Genomic DNA, 20076 nt, shown 5'->3' with positions numbered 1-20076 from the left:
TTATTTTCTGAAGAACATTAGTTCTGTGAAGATATTGTACTACTTTGGAAATAATTGAAAACTCTTGTTTTATAGTTTTATGATTAACTGTTGTATTTCCTATCGAGTCTTCCAATTTCCAGTTGTGTGTGTGAATATATAACACAGAATTTTGACTCTTGCATTATTTCCTACAGGCATCAAAACATTTATATGTGTGATTTGACAAATTTTAGGTGGATTGGTTTTATTTCCTACACAATCAACTCTTTTTTTATTTTATTGATTTTTTTACAGAGAGAAAGGGAGAGGGATAGAGAGTTGGAAACATCAATGAGAGAGAAACATCGATCAGCTGCCTCCTGTACACTCCGCACTGAGGATGTGCCCGCAACCACGGTACATGCCCTTGACCAGAATCGAACCTGGGACCCTTCAGTCTGCAGGCCAACCCTCTATCCACTGAGCCAAACCCTATAGTCAACTCTTAATTACAAAACCCTTGCCTCATTGTTTTGGCAACATGGGGCTACTACAGACTGAAAAATAAAGTGTAAAAAGGTAGGAGTATAGAAAAATTGGTTCTAAGAAGGGTTTATGGTAGATATGTTGGCTTCAGAAACTGTTCCCTATTCTGTTTGATAAAATTCTTATGTAAAACCATTCCTTTATTCCAGGTTTGAATTTTTGAGCTTGCTTTCATTGCATCAAGGTTCTTTTTAACTTATCTTTGAGCATATAACAAGAAATTGACAGCAAGGAGTTAGGGACCAATCTTCTATTTCTTTCAGAAAAAAAATTTGGAGTAACTCGACCCTTTTATAGTACACTGTAAACAAGTTTTCCCTGACAATGTCTTATACTGCAAAGTGAGTACTTAAATTAAAAAATTTTCTACCATCAAAGTTTCTATTAAGAATTTAGCCAACACTAATTAAAGGGTTTTATCCCATAAGATAAGAAAAAAAAAGTTACAGAATTACATAAAGTACCCTATTTATGAAAATTAGTTTTAGATGCATACATTTAAATGTGACTTTAATGTTACCCTCATAATTTGGAGGGTTTTGCAGATATATCTGCTTTTTTGAATGATACTTTCTGAATTAATTAATTTACTTCTGTTACCTTTCATAGCATCCATGCCTCCCACAGCATAAAGTGCCCCCACAGTTGATTTTCTAGGCTTTGTCCGAGGGCTTTGCATCATAGGTCTTCTTTCAGGTAAGAGATGATACTTCATAGCTTCTATCAGAAGTTTCTGACATTCAAGATCACCAGTAAGTATGGAACTATTTTCAAGATCTGCCAGTAACTGAAAAGTAATGACACATGGTATATGAGGTGAAGAGCGCCCCATTAGAAAGGGCATATTTTTGTTTATATAACTTTGGAGAAAACTCAAGCTAATTCAAATGTAGATCTGTTATTATTTAACATTTTAACTTATTTAGTAACATAGTTTATGTTCATTTATTATTTAAAATGATTTAAAGCCTCATGGTATTAGCTAATGATCTATGAAGATTTATTTGACTTATTCATCTTTTAAGTATATATGCATATAATCTCAAGGAGTGAAAAAGCATTCATAAAATGTGTTATTGAAAAGCAATCAAAGATAATGGCTTTGTATGCATAAAGCAAGCATCTCTCAGTCTATGGCAGTGGTTCTTTCATAACCTTCTGGCCCTTTAAATACAGTTCCTCATGTTGTGACCCAACCATAAAATTATTTTCGTTGCTACTTCATAACTGTAATGTTGCTACTGTTATGAATCGTAATGTAAATATCTGATATGCAGGACGGTCTTAGGCGACCCCTGTGAAAGGGTCGCGACCCACAGGTTGAGAACCGCTGGTCTATGGCATGTAGCTAGAGAAGCAGTCATGTTTTGGGTGGATTTAGGGGAGGTGGTACAAACATGTCCAGTTAAAATAAAATATTACCCATAGGAGGTTGCATCTTTATCATTAAATCACTTTTGTACAGTATTCTGAAAGTAGGTCTTTTAAAAAAAAATTATTTACGTGTATATTTATAACATCACTAAGGAACTTGTGTTAGTAGTAGCTAATACATTAGCACTATTAGGTAAGTAATACTTCTAAACATTACTCCCTGGCAGTCAATAAAACATTTATTAAATGGGATAAGAGCTAGGTAAATTATTTTCCTGAAATGAGTTGAGAAGTTAAGCTTTGTTTCAGAATTTTGCCAAGGGTTATTTAGATTAATTTCTTTGAGTTTTTGGTCCACAGTGTCATAGGGAGGAATAACAAGCAGATTGTTGGAGTGGGGGTGCTAACTTCACTCCATAAAACTTCACAGAAGTTTCCTGTTCTGTACTGGTTAACCCTAGCTTTGTTCTTGCTCCACCTGTCATCGCTGATAGATCCCTGTTTTGACTTAGCTAGTGAAACCCCAGACATTTCCTCAATTCATACACTTCTGAAAATATGTTTGAAAACTGGGCTTTATAGTTGTTGCTTTCAAAAAAATATTCTTCAGAGATTTATGACCATTTAAAAATATATTTAATTTCTAGGGTATTTGTTTAAGGACACTATTAAACTTATTTTGGAAGTTTATATTCTGTATGCTATTGCCCACCACGACCATCATCAGGAAATGTTTCCAATGACCACATTTTAGGCATAAGGCCTACTCAGGGGCGGGAGGCCAAAGCACTGCTGGTTTTGTGTTTGGGCTGGAAATTTCCCCACTCCAATAAAGTAAGGGAAGTTCAAACTAAGAATCTTGCTGAAAGAATATCATATAGACTTACAGCATTGTACAGTTAGAGGGTTCTGATCCTTTATACCAGTGCATCTTAAATTTTTGCATGTTTAAAACCATCTGGAGAACTTGTTAAAACAGATTTCTAGGCATCACCCCCCAGAAATTATTTCGGTAGGTCTGCTGTAGGTACGTGAGTGACTGAGTTTCTAACAAGCTCCCGGGCAAGGTTATGTTTCTGATCCAGGGACATTTTGAGCAGCACTGCTTTAGAGAATCAAATAGACCATATCATGAGAATAACACACACACAAGTATATATACATTCACAAGAATACATAAAATTTTTATAGTTTCTGAACCTTGGGTCTAACATGACATATATATTTTAATGTTACTCTTTTTGATGTTATTATTGTCTTGCCCTTTGGATAATGTCGCTATACCCAGGAGGGTAGTCAGTGTTTTTTCATTAAATACAGACAGATTCCTAAGAATAAATATGTAGTTCCATGAGATTCAATTAACAACTACAAGTTAACAAGCTAGAGAAACCATAAGTTCAACATTAACATTTAATTAGTAATTTTTTGAAAATAAATTAATTTTAATGTTTATGAAACTACTGCCTCACTTAGTACAGATAAGGTCCCTCCTTCCAAAGTGGATGATATTTGAGGACTTTAGCCACAGCCTATAGAGTAAATGAAGTGTGTATATGTGTAATATATTCATGAATATATAATATGTAAATGATATATACTATCGGTCAATTTGCTACACAGAAATAATTGTGATTATCACCAATGGTAGAATTATGTAGAGAGAACTGTACTCTAACCTCATTAGATTTCACATACTAAAATTCAGTATGAGGTGGGTCAATCCTGAATCTTATCGAAGGGTGTTTATTTTTAGAATGATTTCTACTATAAGCCTTTAGCACGAATGTGGAGATGTCATTAGTATAATATTGCTTTAGTGCATCTGATACTACTATATAGTACTCTTTCGATCCTTGTAGCTAATTATCCATGTTAGTAGATTCTAACTCCTTTCTACAATCCCCTCTGGTATGCTCTTGTACTGATTATTATCACCTTGCCTACAAGGTAGGCAGGGAAAGAAAAAGTTAGCCTAGTCACTTTTCCTGCTTGTTATAAGTTCTGTTTGGTGAGAGGAAACTAAAACTAATGAGGATGCTCATTAGATAATGGGGATTATCTGTAGTTTTCAAAAATCTTTGTTTCCTCTCTCTTATCATTAATATTGCTGATTGAAGACTGGGTATGTCCTTCCGCCAAACAAATCCTGTACATTACAATTACCCAAATTCCTCTGAATAAAATAAAAGGGAAAAATCAGGAATGGATTAATGACAAGCGGTAGTTTGAACTATAATTATATTACTGGTAAATGTTCATACCTGTGGTGGAAGTAATGGCAGTCTGATGTAAGTAAGCAGCCTGGATAGTTCTTGTTGCCTAGCCTGCACATCATGCCCCACCCAGTCCATCAGAGCATGGAAAATGGTTTCTTCATCAGGCACGTTAATATCGTCACTGCACAGAAGTTTGGAGATTTCATTAGCTGGAAGCAGGAGGAATTCTTGGTTCTTTATTACATCGATGAAGTGTTCCTAGAAAAGAGAGGTCATCTACTGAAACTTTGTTCTTTAGAAACTTCTTTTTTAAAATATTTTTTTAAATTTATTGATTTCAGAGGGGAAGAGAGAGGGAGAGACAGAAACATCAATGATGAGAGAGAATCATTGATCGGCTGCCTCCTGCACGCCCCCTACTGGGGATTGAGCCTGCAACCTGGGCATGTGCCCTTGGCCGGAATCAAACCTGGGACCCTTTAGTCCGCAGGCTGATGCTCTGTCCATGAGCCAAACCAGCTAAGGCTCTTTTTTTTAAAAAAAATTTTGTAAAGAGCATTATAAACAGATGAACAAAAATAGATACAGAGGCAAAGCAGCACTGAACAGATTGTCAAACTACAGCGGGAAGGCCAGGGAGGGTTGGGGCGGGGGGTGGGTGGGCGGAAGAGATCAACCAGCTAAAGCTCTTTAGAAACTTCTTAACAAAATAAGCATATCAAAGAATTTCACTTTTCGAAATTTCACAAAAGGCGCACATGCCCGTGTGTGTGTGTGTGTGTGTGTGTGTGTGTGTGTGTGTGTGTGTGTGTGTAGGGGGGAGGTGTAGAGAGAAAGAGAGCGATGCATTTAAAACTCACAGGTGCTATTGCTGCCTATGGCAAGGGGCATGCAGGAGGCTTCTGAAGTTGAGGAGCCAAATGCTTCTACTTGAAATTATTTAAGAACCCAGGAAAGGCCCTAACCACTTCAGAGTTCATATGGACAGTATCCAAGTTGATAAGAGTGCTTTTCTCTTTCAGCTGTTGTAGGTCACAACAGCTTATAACTCCAGAAATGACTGATGTCACACTGGTCTATTGGTCTTTAGCCAAAAACCTTAAAAGAAAGGCTGAAAATTTTCAAGTTGGAGGCTTTTTGGATGCTTGGGAGAGGTAGGTCTGTCTGTCAACACAGAAAACAACCCACTGAATTTCTCTGAGGTGAAACAAAAGATTGATGAAAAAATATTTTCTCCTATGGAAAAGCATGGTCATATATTTACCAAGGCAAAGGCATCTTTTAGAATGGATAACAATCTGCAGTTTCCAAATAATATAAAAGGGTCTCCCATGTTTTTTTAGGGGGGAGGGGAAGTGGGATGAAATTATCTTTCAATTTTTATATAATACTAGAGGCCTGGTGCACAAAAATTTGTGCACTGGCGGGGGGCGGGGGGACGGTGTCCCTAAGCCCCACTTGTGCCCTCTCACAGTCTGGGACCCTTCGGGAGATAATGACCTGCTGGCTTAGGCCCGGCCCCGGGTGGCAGAGGGCAGGCCCAATACCTAGGTGCAGACCCTGGTCTGGCTCAGAGCAGGGCTGATTGGTGAGGTGGGGCACCACCCCCTGTCATGCACAGAGCAGGGCAGATTGGGAGGTTGCGATGCCACCCCCAGTCACGCTCAGGGTAGGGCCGATCAGGGGGTTCAGGCACTGCCCCCTCTCATGCACAGAGCAGGGCCCATCAGGGGTTGGGGAGCTCCCCCGTCACCCATAGAGCAGGGCCAATCAGGGGGTTGGGGACCTCCCCCGTCACGCACAGAGTAGGGCCGATAGGAAAGTTGGGGCACCGCCCCCTGGCACACACAGAGCCACAGGGCAATCAGGGGGTTTGGACGCTGCCCCCTGTCACGCTGCTCCAGGGGCCAGGAGGCCTCACGGCTCCGCTGATCCCAGTGCTGGGAGGCTCCACTGATCCCGGTCCTGGGAGGCTCTGCTGATCCCAGGCCGGGAGGTCTCACGGCTCTGCTGATCCTGGGGCATGAGGCCTCACGGCTCTGCTGATCCCAGGTTCGGGAAACCTCGTGGCTCCGCTTATCCCAGTGTTGGGAGGCATATTACCCTTTTACTATATAGACTAGAGGCCTGGTGCACGGGTGGGGGGTGGCTGGTTTGCCCTGAAGGGTGTCCCAGATCAGGGTGGGGGTCCCACTTGGGTGCCTGGCCAACCTGGATGAGGGGCTGATGGCTGTTTGCAGCTGGTCACACCCCCTTCAGGGTGGGGGTCCTGCTTCGGTGCCTGGCCAGCCTGGATGAGGGGATGATGGCTGTTTGCAGCTGGTCACACCCCCTTCAGGGTGGGGGTCCCCACTGGGGTGCCTGGCCAGTCTGGGTGAGGGGCTGAGGGCCGTTTTCAGGCTGGCGGGCTACTGAAGCTCCCAACCTCTCCTTTTTTTCTTTTTCTTTTTTAATTCTGGGATTTATTTACCTTCTATGGCTGTCACTGGAACTGAGAGCTGGCTTTAGCTCTGAGGCTGGGTTCCAGCTCTGAGATCTCAGCTGCTGAAAGCAGGTATCTGGTTTGTTTGGGTTCTATAATTGTAACAATGTTGCAACTCCAGCTCTGCTGGCTGGCTGAAAGCATGGGGGTTGTTTAACTTTTATAATTGCAACATTGTTTCTTAGACTGCAGCTCAGAGCCCAGCAGCGACAGGCGGGGAACCTTGGCTTCCTCCTTCACTGGAGCAAGCAAGCCTCCTGTTCGCTTCAGCTGCCTGGCTGCCGGCCGCCATCTTGGTTGGCAGTTATTTTGCATATCTCGCTGATTAGCCAATGGGAAGGGTAGCGAAGTTATGGTTAATTACCATGTTTCTCTATTATTAGATAGGATGCCTCAATTTTCTCTTCTCTCAGTGTGTTGTCTTGTATTTTGTCAAGCATCAAATTTCAGGCAGCTGTGTTTCAATATTCTTTTATTGAAACACCACTATATATTTTTCCGATTTATAATGTTATGTATTTTTCTTTAACAACACAATGATTGCTTTTAACATTATATATAAATATCTCAATTTTTAAATGCAATGAAAAATGCTTCTGAAATGAAGATAAACATATCTAGTTGGTAATTTACATTTTACAATAAATAAATATTCTGGAAACAGTTTAAGACAGCTTCTGATTAACTGGGGGAACTGGATAAATCTATCACTTCTTCAGCTCCACTCTGAGTTTAGTCATTGTGGAACTGAGTTACCCTAATAACAAACTTATCCATACAACAACCATAAAGTTTGACAGACCCATCAAGAATCTCTGACACCATAAATGCAAGTTAACTTGCCTATTTAGACAAACTTCCCTCTTGTGACTAAGGCAAGCAATTCAGAGACTCAGGTCCTTACATGTAGCAGATGACCTTGTTTGAAAAGTCTTACCTATAGCAAAATAATGGAGCTAGTCCTACAACTAATACATTACACACGTATAACACTTCAAACTTAATGGATTTCTTTAAAAAATATTGTCATCACCAATGTGGTCTTGTGAGGAGTCGAATTATTCTGATAAGAAAACAGGCTGTGTGAATTGTTTGGTCTCCTGTGCAGTAAATGTCAAAGTATAGGCATATCTTGGAGATATTGCAGGTTCAGTTACAGACCACCACAAAGAGCTGAATATCACAATAAAGCGAGTCATTAAAAACTTTTTGGTTTTTCAGTGCATATAAAAGTTATATTAAACCACACTGTAGTCTATTAAGTATGCAATAGCATTATGTCTATAAAAACAATGTACATACCTTAATTAAAAATAGTTCATTGCTAAAAGATGCTAATCATCACCTGAGCCTTCCTTGAGAAATAATATGTTTGCTGGTACAGGGTCTTGCCTTGATGTTGATGGCTGCTGATTGATCAGGCTGATAACTGCTAAAGGTTAAGTGGCTACAGAAATTTCTTAAAATAAGAAAACACTGAAGTTTTATGAATTAATTGATTCTTCTTTTTACAAATGGTTTTTCTGTAGCGTGCAATACTATATGCTAGCAGTTTACCCACAGACCTTCCTTCAAAATTAGAATAATTTCTCTCAATCCCTGCTGCTGCTTCATCCACTAAGTTTATGTACTATTCTAAATCATTTGTTGTCACTTCACTATTTTTAGTCTTCACAGCATCTTCACCAGGAGTAGATTCCATCTCACAAAACCACTTTTCTTTTCTCATTCACAAGAAGCAACTCCTTATTCATTGAAGTCTTGTCATAGGACTGCAGCAATTCAATCACATCTTCAGGCTCCACTTCTAATTCTAGTTCTCTTGCTTTTTCACCACTTCCCCAGCTACTTCCTCCAATGAAGTCTTGAACCCCTCAAAGTTATTCAATGAGGGTTGGAATCAACTTCTTCCAAACACTTAATTTGATAATTTGACTTCTTCCCATGAATTGGCTCATTGTTAATGGTTTAAACAATGGTTAAACCCACTCAATGGTTAATATGGGTCAGATACAGTCAATAAAATTGAATTATGCCTCTGAGAAAGTTAAGAAATGATTAAAATGGTTTATATGATGGTCATATTTAAATATATCTAGAAATTAGATTTTTTTGGTAGACTTTGTTATAGCTTCAGAGTGGCTGCCTGATGCGATCATTGAAAATAGCCTGGTGATATAGGTAATTAGTGTAAATAAAAAATAAATTTACTGGTTTGAATTATCTAGATGTGGCATTGGAATATACAGTACTATAGAGAACATTTAGTTAAGCTTAAATATTAATTTTATGTTGTTTTATTTTGGAATTATTTGCTTCTAATTTCAAGGCAAAACTTTCTTCATTGCTCATTCTTAAGAATAATTTTTGTACCTTTGGTTTGGTATTCATTTTTTTAAAAATCTACATTTACATTGTTCTAAATTTAGCATACTTGCTGAATGTGTCATCAATGTAGATTACTGTTTATATAATTATGGTGGTTAATTTTATGCATCAACTTGACTGAACCAGGGAATGTCTAGACTTTTGGCTGAACATTCTGGATATGTCTATGATGACGTTTCTGGGTTGGGCCCATACACATTAGGGAGATTAATTTGTTTTACATATTCTGTGATTCAAACAATTGTAATTGAATCATTAAAATCACTTGTGTTTTTATACTATTAATACAGTATTATAAAAGCATTATTATAACAAGAGCTTTACTAATTTTACTCCATTTATAATATATACTAAAATAGCTAAAGAAGAGGATTTAAAGGAGAGAACAATATTGTTTTTATGCACATCCTGCTTTAAAAATCACATAATAGGAAAAGGAAGAGAAGTTGATTTTGAGCAACAAAAATAATTCAAGCTGTTTATCAGCACGTGTTTTGTCTGCAAAAGTAAGATACCAGCCAGGAAGCTGCTAATACTTAATTCAAGAATTTAAGTAATTTAACAGGAAGTTTTCCATGTTTGGTTTTTAAGGTAGGATTAACCTTCAAACTATATAATTGCTGTTCTGATAAATTATGTGGTATCTATATTTAGGATATAGTAATATAAATAGCATAACTAAATGATATATGTTAAAACACCAATCCATTATAATATAATTCTCCACATAATGCCATTGCTTCAGGAATATGTTTGAAACTTCATATTTCAAAGTTGACCAGAGATGGAAAGACAAGGGGGGGAATTTTACAATAATTTTTTAGAGAATTCAAATATTAGAACTTTGGAAATTTTTAAGGTCAGTATAAAACTCTAGAAAAATAATCTTCATTTATATGCATCTCAATCCTAAATTTTAATGTTAATTTTATCTTATTCTTAGGCATATCTTTCTCTACTGTTCACTTTTATGTACTTGCCTTTTAGTATTGAATCTTTGTTTATTTTTTTTTTTACTGTGGCAATTTTCTTAGCTGTAAATATTTATGTTTTGATTGTTTGATTGTCACAGAAAGATCCATCTATTATGTTGTTTCCTGCTTCAGAGGTTAAAAAGTTGATTTTCTTCTTTACATTAGGCAATTGGTATCCTGATAATGGTAAGAGTATGTTTACCATATGTCTACTTTTTCTTGCCTCACTACAGATGATCAATCTTTCATGTCACTTTCACTTGTCTGAATAAACATAGTCTTATCCCATGCAACTTTCAAAGAATTAGCATATAAGAATGTGTTTATTCAATTTATTATAATTACTAATAGAATTGAGAGGTGGTTTAAATTAATTAAGTTAAGGGATTGGACTACAAATTGCTTTTAACCAAAATATGTTTTCATTAAAACATAAAAAGTCCATACAATAGAATTGTCTGATTTACTTATTTTATAGTTCTTAAGCATTCCAGTCAGTATTAATCCATTAATTTTTTCTTTATTGAATATTTTCATTATAAATCATAATTTGCACAAACTTAAAAATTAAAGTTCTAATAGGGCAAAATATTAGAAAAATTATATTTTCTTAATAGTGTGGATTTGACTTGAAATATATACTTGTATAATTTAATTTGGGGCAATATTTTCATTTCTTCAGGCTTTGAGATTCAAGTAAACCTTTTTTAGTTTCAAAAACGAGAAACTTGATTGAGTACAGCTCAACCAGACACATATTTTAATCTAATGTCTATTATTTGCAAGTCACTTGTAATTTATATGAATTTATATTGCCTTTTAATTTCATCCCACACTAAAATATTTATGTGAAAAGTTTATAAACACATAGGTATATATATTTATGTACACACATACATAAACATATCAGCAAAAATCAGTAACTTAGATATTGGGTTAATACATTACTATAAATTAGTTTGAATCAGTTGATTTTACCATCGTGTATTTATGTGCCACACTCAGGAGCTCTGTACAACCCTGGGCATCTCCAAATGATCGAATCCCTAAGCAGTTTGAAGGATGGAGCTGCTTTATGAGAAAATTGGAGCAGACGTCAATAACTTGAGTCAGTTGCAGGAGACAAGCTGCAGCCAGCAAACTTTCGATAGTATCTTCTTTCAGTTGCAGGACACCTAGATGGTTTGAAAAAGTAAAGAATGATTATATGTCTCATAAAGTAGGACACAAATAAGCTAGCTAGTTGAAATTTTCACTTTCTCTCATTAGTGAGGCTATATTTTCAAGAGTACAGCAACCATCATTTAAAGCCAACATATACAAGAGAGTTTGTATAAACTCTAATAAGATGGCTGACAGAGGCTAGGCTAGATTATCAAAAACCACTGTAGCAAATGAACAGTGAATACTATCATTGCAAAGAAGAGCAACTTATTTCTTTATCTTAGTCCTGCATCTAAATCTTAAATAAAAAACTGTTCATATTATGACTTAAGGAGTATAATGCAATCTTATATAGGGGTAATACAATTGGTCATTATAAGTATCTCTCACTTGTGTGAAAAAACATCTTGGTACATAAGAACATTGAGCTTATGTGCCATTTTGTCACATGTATTTATTAGCTAAGGATAACTTGGCCTAAATATTATGCCTGGGATTGATATCTGATACTGTCTCAAGAAAAAGAAAAAAGAGAAAATGTCGCCAACAATCCTTAAAATAAGAATTGCTTTGCTTATATTATTATTTTGTTAGGCATAAGAAATAGGCTCTATTTTAAAAATATCTATAAATAATCTTTAAAACTGAAATCAGAGAAATTAAACTATTTCATTTATATTGATATATCTGTATTATTTTGGAGCAAATATTATATGAATTATTACAAATGTTATGTTATTTTGATAAGTTAAATTCCACTTTTTTTCTTAAACCAAGTTATAGGTAAGTAATAAATAATGATATTTCATATGGATTTTATAAATTGTATAAACTGGCCTTGTAAAATACTTTAATATTGTTTCTATATGTTGCAAAACTATAAAGAAAAGAGTAATACATACCATGAGATGCTTTATATTTGGGTTACCTTCTAAAATATGTTACAAAGGGGCCCAGTCCATCAGCAGATTGTCTTGTGTTGTTTCTTGTCCTGGATTTTAAAGGAAGAGCCCTGCCTATATTTCATGAGACCCAGAGAAGTATGAACTATTCTGTTTCAAACCTAAAGATTCACCTGCTATAGACACTGAAATCTGGCTTAGATATTAGGATATTGATTTCTAAATAAGTGAAACTCTTAGAAGAAAGCGTAACAAAAAAGCTCCTTGACAGTGGTGTTGGCAATAATTTATTAGATAAGACACCAAAGCATAAGCAAAAAAAGCTAAAATAAACAAAAGGAACTACACAGCAAAGAAAACAAAAAATAAACGGAAAAAGCAACCGATAGAATGAGGTAAACTGTTTGCAAAACATATACATGAGATGGAGTTAATGTCCAAAATATGTAAAAGACTTATACATTTCTATAACACAAAATCAATCCAACTAAAAATGGGCAAGAGACATGAATTGACATTTTTTTCAAAGAAGACATACACATTGCCAATAGGAACATGAAAAAGTGCTGGACATCACTAGTCATCAGGGAAATGCAAATCAAAACTACAATGAGATATCACCTCACACCTGTTACGATGACTAATATTAAAAACAGAAGGGATACCTACATTGGTGAGGCTTTGGATAAAAAGGAATCGTGTATTGTTTCTGGGAATTTAAATTGATACATGCATTATTGAAGACAGTAAGAAGGTTCCTAAAATATTTTAAAAAATAGAACTATGTATGATCCAGAAATGTCACTCCTGGGTAAATATCTAAAGGAAAGGAAATTGAATCTTGAAGACATATCTGCACTCTGATGTTCATTGCAACATTGTTCACAAGAGCCAAGGTATGGAAACAACCCATCTTTTGACAGATGAATTGATAAAGAAAATGTGTATATATGTAAATAGGTTTGTATATAATGGAATATTATTCATCTATGAGAAATATGGAAATTGCCATTTGTGACAATATGGATGAACTGGAGGACATTATGTTAAGTGAAACTAGCCAGACACAAAAAGCATAGTATCACTTGTATGTGGAATAAAAAAATGCTGATTTCATAGAAAAAGCAAGTAAATTGGTTGGTGCCAAGGGGTGAGAGTTAGACAAGGTAAATGTTGGTTAAATGATACAAACTTTCAGTTATAAAAGTTCTGGGGATCTAATGCACAGCATGGTGACTGTAGTTCATGCTGAGAGTGAATCTTAGCTGTCTTCACTGCACACAAAAAGAGTTAACTATTTGAGATGATGTATGCATTAAATATCTCGATCTTCATAATCATATATACCTCAAATCATCACACTGTAAAGTGAAAAATTTAAATATATACAATTTGTCAATTATTCCTCAATAAAGTTAGAATGAATGAATGAATGAATGAATGACTATATACATAGATAAATACACATACATATATACATACATACTATTTGGCCCCAAAACACATCCTGTTATATCTGTTTTATAATTTGAGTAAACATAACTTAAATATTTCAAATGAAGAGATTGTACATATTTCAAATGTACAGTTAAAATGTCTGACTTATAGTCTCATTTTTATAAATGAGAATATATCCATATATATATATATATATATATATATATATATATATATATATAGAGAGAGAGAGAGAGAGAGAGAGAGAGAGAGAGAGGCACTCTATTCTCTTATGGTCATATTTTTTAATATCATATTTCTTAACTCTTGCTCTTTTATTAATATATTGAATTTAAATCCTGATTATGCCCCTTATTACTTTAGAAAAGTTACTTAAGTAGTCTATTCTTAATTTTTAACTTGTAGAATAGGAATAATAATAATGTGTTATATAATATGGTATTATTGTAAGGATTAATTGAGTTAATATATGCCAAGTATTTACCTGTGTAAGCATACTGCACCAAGGAATTAAGTGCATTAGGATCAACTCCTTCCATCTTGACCTCTTCTTGTTTGGCTTCAAGCAAATCATTAGTAAACATTGCAGCAAAATAATCAGACATGGCACTGAGAACCAACCTGGAAATAAGAAGGTTTTGTAAGAAAATAAATCAGTCCATGATCTTATTGAAAAACATGAAATGCAGTCAGAAAGTTTTTTAACACTGGTGAGACTCTTTTTTTTTTCTATAAAACTTTCACAGTTCAGTAAAGCTAGTGAAATTAGAAAGGCAAATAGTAACTAAATATTCTTTTAAAGGATTTGTGATGTTTTTCTTCATCAATTTTTCAAGTTTGGATCTTCTAAATATCCCACAGAGAAGTGAATAATATACGGTAAAGCTTTTGAAAAAAAAATGTATCTTTATTGTTGAAAGCATTACAGATGTGCCCCTTTTTTTTCATTGACCCCCTCCACCTAGCACCTACCCCTCCCAGGCCTTCACCACACTATTGCCTGTGTCCATGAGCTATGTATAAATGCATATTAAGTTCCCCAGGTAATCTCTCCCCACCCACACCCACCCATACCTTCCCTCTGAGATGCCTCAACCTGTTTCATGCTTCTGTCTCTGGATCTATTTTGTTCATCAGTTAAGTTTGTTCATTAGATTCTACATATGAGTGAGATCATGGGATGCTTATCTTTCTCTGACTGGTTTATTTCACTTAGCATAATATTCTCCAGATCCCTCCATGCTGTCTCAAAGGGTAAGAGATTCTTCTTTTGGACAGCTGCATAATATTACATGCTGTAGATGTACCACAGATTTTTTATCCACTCATATACTGATAGGCGCTTAGGCTGTTCCCAAATCTTAGGTATTGTAAATTGTGCTGCTATGAACATAGGGGTGCATATATTCTTTCTCATTGGTGTTTTGGGTTTCTTAGGATATATTCCCAGAAGTGGGATTACTAGGTCAAATAGCAGTTCCTTTTTTTAACTTTTTTTTTTATTTCATAGAGGAAGGGAGAGGAGAGAGAGAGATAGAAACATCATAGATGAGAGAGAATCATTGATCGGCTGCCTCCTGCATGCCGCCTACTGGGGATCAAGCCCATGACTGGGGCATGTGTCCTTGACTGGAATCAATCCCAGGACCCTTCAGTTCGCAGGCCAACGCTCTATCCACTGAGCCAAACCAACTAGGGCCCTTTTTTAACTTTTTGATGAAACGCCATACTGTTTTCCACAGTGGCTACACCAGTCTTCAATCCCACAAGCAACCCTCTCATTCAACATAGTACTGGAAATCTTAGCCACAGTGATCAGACAAGAAGAAAAAATAACAAGCATCCAAATTTGAAAGGAGGAAGTGAAGCTGTCATTATCGCAGATGAGATGATACTGTACATAGAAAATCCTAAAGAGTCAGCCAAAAAACTACTAGATTTAATAAATGAATTCGGCAATGTAGCAGGATACAATGCAAAATTAGCAGTATACAATATTAACACGCAGAAATTGTCATTTTTATACACCAATAATGAACTCTCAGAAAGAGAAACTAAAAAGAAAGCAATTCCATTTACCATTGCAACAAAAAAATAAGACATTTAGGAATAAAATTAACTAAGGAGGCAAAAGACCTATACTTGGAAATTTATAGGGTGTTGAAAAAAGAGAGAAAGGAAAAAATAAACCAGTGGTCATGGATTGATAGAATCAACATCATTAAAATGTCCATACTACCCAAAGCAATCTATAGGTTCAATGCAATCCCCACTAAAATACCAATGGCATATTTCACAGATCTAGAATACACACTCCAAAAATCTGTATGGAATGCAAAAAAAACGCTAAATAGCTGCAGCATTCCTGAGAAAGAACATAGTTGGAGGGATTGCAATACCAGATATCAATTTATACTACAGGGCCCCTGCAATCAAAACGGCCTGATACTGGCACAGGAACAGGCATATAGATCAATGGAACAGAACAAAGACCCCAGAAATTGACCCAAACCATTATGCTCAATTAATATTTGACAAAGGAGGCAAGAACATAAAATGGAGTAAAGATAGTCTTTTCAATAAATGGTGTTGAGGGAATTGAATAGATATGTGCAAAAAATGAAACTAAACCACTAATTTACACCATACATAAGAATCAATTTAAAATTGATAAAATGACTTAAATGTAATTCATAAAACCAAAAAATCTTAGAAGAAACCATAGGCAGCAAAAGCTTGGACATCTCTCATAGCAGTATATTTGCCAATACATTTCCTAGGGCCATGGTCGGCAAACTGCGGCTTGAGAGCCACATGTGGCTCTTTGGACCCTTAAGTGTGGCTCTTCCACAAAATACCGACTTCTGCGCATGGGCCACGAACTTTCAACAGCATTGTATGTGCATGCCCGCACATAGTATTTTGTGGAAGAGCCACACTCAAGCGGCCAAAGAGCCGCATGTGGCTCATGAGCTGCAGTTTGCTGACCACTCTCCTAGGGCAAGGGAAACTAAGGAGAAAATGAACAAATGTGACTACATCAAAATAAAAAGCTTCTTCACAGCAAAAGAAACCACCAACAAAATGAAAAGTGAGTCCACTGTATGGGAGAACATATTTTCCAATGATATATCTGATAAGGGGTTAATTTCCAAAATATATAAGGAACTCATACAACTTAACAAAAGGAAGACCAACAATCCAATAAAAAAAGGGTAAAGGACCTAAATAGACACTTTCCCCAATGGGATATACAGAAGGCCAAAAGACATACGGTAAAGGTTTTTATTTTATTTTTTATTTTTTCATAGTTTTTTAAAATTTTTTATTAAGCCATTACAAATGTGTCTTTATCCCCCCATTGTCCCCTCATCCCCCCAGTCTTGCCCTCCCCCTCACCCCCTGTTGTCTGCGTCCATCGCTTGTGCTTATATGCATGCATACAAGTCCTTTGGTTGATCTCTTCCCCTTACCTCCACCCTCCCCTACCGTCCCTCTAAGATTTGAGCATCTGATCAATGCTTCCCTGTCTCTAGATCTGTTTTTGTTCATTGGTTTATGTTGTTCATTATAATACACAAATGAGTGAGATCATGTGATATTTCTCTTTCTCTGACTGATTTATTTCACTTAGCATAATGCTCTCCAGCTCCTTCCATGCTGTTGCAAATGGTTGGATTTATAGGATGATAAAAATCTATTTTCCTGTGTTCCAATTTGTAATCAATGAACTGATTCTTTTTCATTCATGCTTGTTCATTCATACTCTAATCACCAAATGTTCTGTCTGCATAAGGATACTTACCGATGAGCTGGGATTCGGAGGTGTCCAACAATGAGGAACACATCACAGAGTTGTTTCTCTTTCAGGTAGTTCTGCATTTTATGTAGTGTTTTCTCTGCATGGTTTACAGCATGGAACTCCTCCTCAGGTATGCTGAGATTCATTTCTTCAGGATGTTGTGTATGTAATCTGAAAGGGGGATTAAGAGTGAGAATATGGTTTATTCTCCTAGTGAGTGTGCTAATGTACAGTGGAAATTTAGGCACATCAACTTCTAAAAGAAACATTTTGGAGTATAGTAAACTAAACTTTTCACTCTGATTCTCAATAATCTACACTAATAAGAGAGAAACATGGTAATTGGCGTACGACCGCTACCCTTTTCATTGGCTAATCAGTGAGATATGCAAATTAACTGTCAGCCAAGATGGCGGCCGGCAGCCAGGCAGCTTGAAACTAACATGAGGCTTGCTTGCCTCAGTGATGGAGGAAACCAACGTTCCCGCCTGCGGCTGCCGGCCTCTGAGTGGGCAGTTTAAGAAACATTGTAGCAAATACCACCGGACTTCAGCCAGCAGATTCGCAACATTGTATGCAAAGGCCAGAAACATACTTTCAGCCGAGGCTTAAGAGCTGGAGCCAAGCCTCAAGCTAAAGCTGGCCCAGAATAAAAAAGAAAAAAGGAAAAAAAGGAGCAGTTGGGAGCTTCAGTCACCCACAGCCTGAAAACATCCCTCAGCCCCTCACCCAGACTGGCCAGGCACCCCAGTGGGGACCCCCAACCTGATCCAGGACACCCTTCAGGGCAAACCAGCCAGCCCCAACCATGCACCAGGCCTCTATCCTATATAGTAAAAGGGTAATATGCCTCCCAGCACCGGGATCAGCAGAGCCATGAGGCTTCCCGGCACCGGGATAAGCGTGACAGGGGGCAGCGCCCAAACCCCCTGATCGCCCTGCGGCTCTGTGTGTGACAGGGGGTGGCGCCACAACCTCTCTATGCACCCTGCTCTGTTCGTGACAGGGGAAGGCACCCCAACCCCCTGATCAGCCCTGCTCTGTGCCTGATAGGGGGGAGCTCCCCAAACCCCCCCCCCCCACGGGCCCTGCTCTGTGTGATATGGGGTAGAGCCATAACCTCCACATTGGCCCTGCCCTGAGTGTGAGAGTGGCGGCGCCCCAACCCCCTGATCGGCCCTGCTCTGTGGGTGATAGAGGGCGGTGCCCCAACCCCCTAATGGGCCCTGCTCTGTGTGTGACGGGGGCAGCACCCCAACCCCCTGATTGGCCCTGCTCTGTGCGTGACAGGGTACAGAGCCCCAACCCCCCTGATGGGCCCTGCTCTGTGCGTGACCAAGGGTGGCGCCACAACCTCCTCATCGACCCTGCCTTGAGTGTGACAGGGGGCGGTGCCCCAACCCCCCAATCGGCCCTACCCTGAGCGTGACTGAGGGTGGCATCACAACCTCCCAATCTCCCTGCTCTGTGCATGACAGGGGGCGGCGCCCCAACTCCCCAATCAGCCCTGCTCTGAGCCCGACCAGGGGCTGCACCTAAGGATTGGGCCTGCCCTCTGCCACCCGGGAGCAGGCCTAAGCCAGCAGGTCGTTATCTCCCGAGGGGTCCCAGACTGTGAGAGGGCACAGGCCGGGCTGAGGGACCCCCCTCTCCCCGAGTGCACAAATTTTTGTGCACAGGGCCTCTAGTTTACTATGATTGTTGCCTAATCTTCCATTCAAGTAAAATGATGGTGTTTATATCAGGAATTGAACCATATATGTATGGTGCAGCTGCAGGGCTAGTATTAATTGTCATATACACAAACATAAACTTCAAAATGCTAGCATATATCTTTAATTTTTGTTGGTATTACAATAATGACATTAGGCATTATATTGTAGGCAGGATTCACAATATTTTTTAGATTTGATTATCACCTGAAGCTTCTTCATGGTGTACTCATTAAAAATTAGAAGTATTTCTTGTATAATCTTAAGCTTTAGAGTTCCATGACATTCTTTATAATGTCAAACCTCTCAACAAAATATACATATTTCCATCTTTTATATTTCTTTACCAGCTTTATTGATATATGATTAATATATAACAGCATGTAAGTTTATTTTACTTTTTATATACCCTTTTTAATCCTCATGTGAGGACATGCTGAGAGAGAGAGAGAGACTGATGTGATAGAAACATCGACTGGTTGTCTTCTATAGGTGCCCCAACTGGGAATCGAATCCAAAAGCCAGATATGTGCCCTGACCAGAAATCGAACCAACAACCTATTGGTGCTCAGCCAACTGAGCCACTCTGGCTGGGCAACACTGTGTAAGTTTAAGGTATACAACATGATGATTTCATATGCCTAGATAGTGTGAAATGATTACCACAATGAGATTAAAATATCCATAACCTCATATAATTACCATTTTGTGTATACATGGTAATAACATTTAAATTCAACTCACAGCAATTTTCAAGTATATAATACAGTACTATTAACTAGTCACAATTCTGTATATTGGAATCCCCCAAATTAAGTTATTAATCTTCTAACTGGAACTTTGTAACCTTTGACTATTTAGAACAATATGATAACTGTTGATTTTACAACATTGAAATATGTTGATGTGTCTTTTCAGCATCACAAAATGGTAGATTTAAATACTAACACAAGCACATAGAAATTTACAACCAGTGGAATCTTAGAAATTTGACGGTTGGGTGAGCATGCTTACATACTTTGCTTGTCACCTTTCTGGCTTCCATGCATCATTTTCCAACGACCAGACAGGATTAGTTTTAGGTTCTTTCTACA

General features: G+C 37.5%; 1 protein-coding gene across 1 annotated transcript in view; it reads right to left on the bottom strand.

Moving 5' to 3' along the window:
- KLHL4 (kelch like family member 4) overlaps positions 1 to 20076 on the bottom strand; it is a 103710-nt gene that overhangs the window by 31854 nt on the left and 51780 nt on the right. The window contains exons 2-6 of the mRNA XM_059679095.1: positions 17274 to 17441; positions 13953 to 14089; positions 10923 to 11119; positions 4146 to 4358; positions 1108 to 1294 (exon numbers count right to left, since the gene is read on the bottom strand). Of these exons, the coding sequence (XP_059535078.1) occupies positions 1108 to 1294; positions 4146 to 4358; positions 10923 to 11119; positions 13953 to 14089; positions 17274 to 17441 (902 nt within the window). The remainder of the gene's footprint in view (positions 1 to 1107; positions 1295 to 4145; positions 4359 to 10922; positions 11120 to 13952; positions 14090 to 17273; positions 17442 to 20076) is intronic.

The sequence above is a fragment of the Myotis daubentonii genome, chromosome X (assembly GCF_963259705.1).
Source record: "Myotis daubentonii chromosome X, mMyoDau2.1, whole genome shotgun sequence".
Classification (NCBI taxonomy): Eukaryota; Metazoa; Chordata; class Mammalia; order Chiroptera; family Vespertilionidae; genus Myotis; species Myotis daubentonii.
Note: the sequence above shows the minus strand (reverse complement) of the source record. Positions and strands in the feature narration are given on the sequence as shown.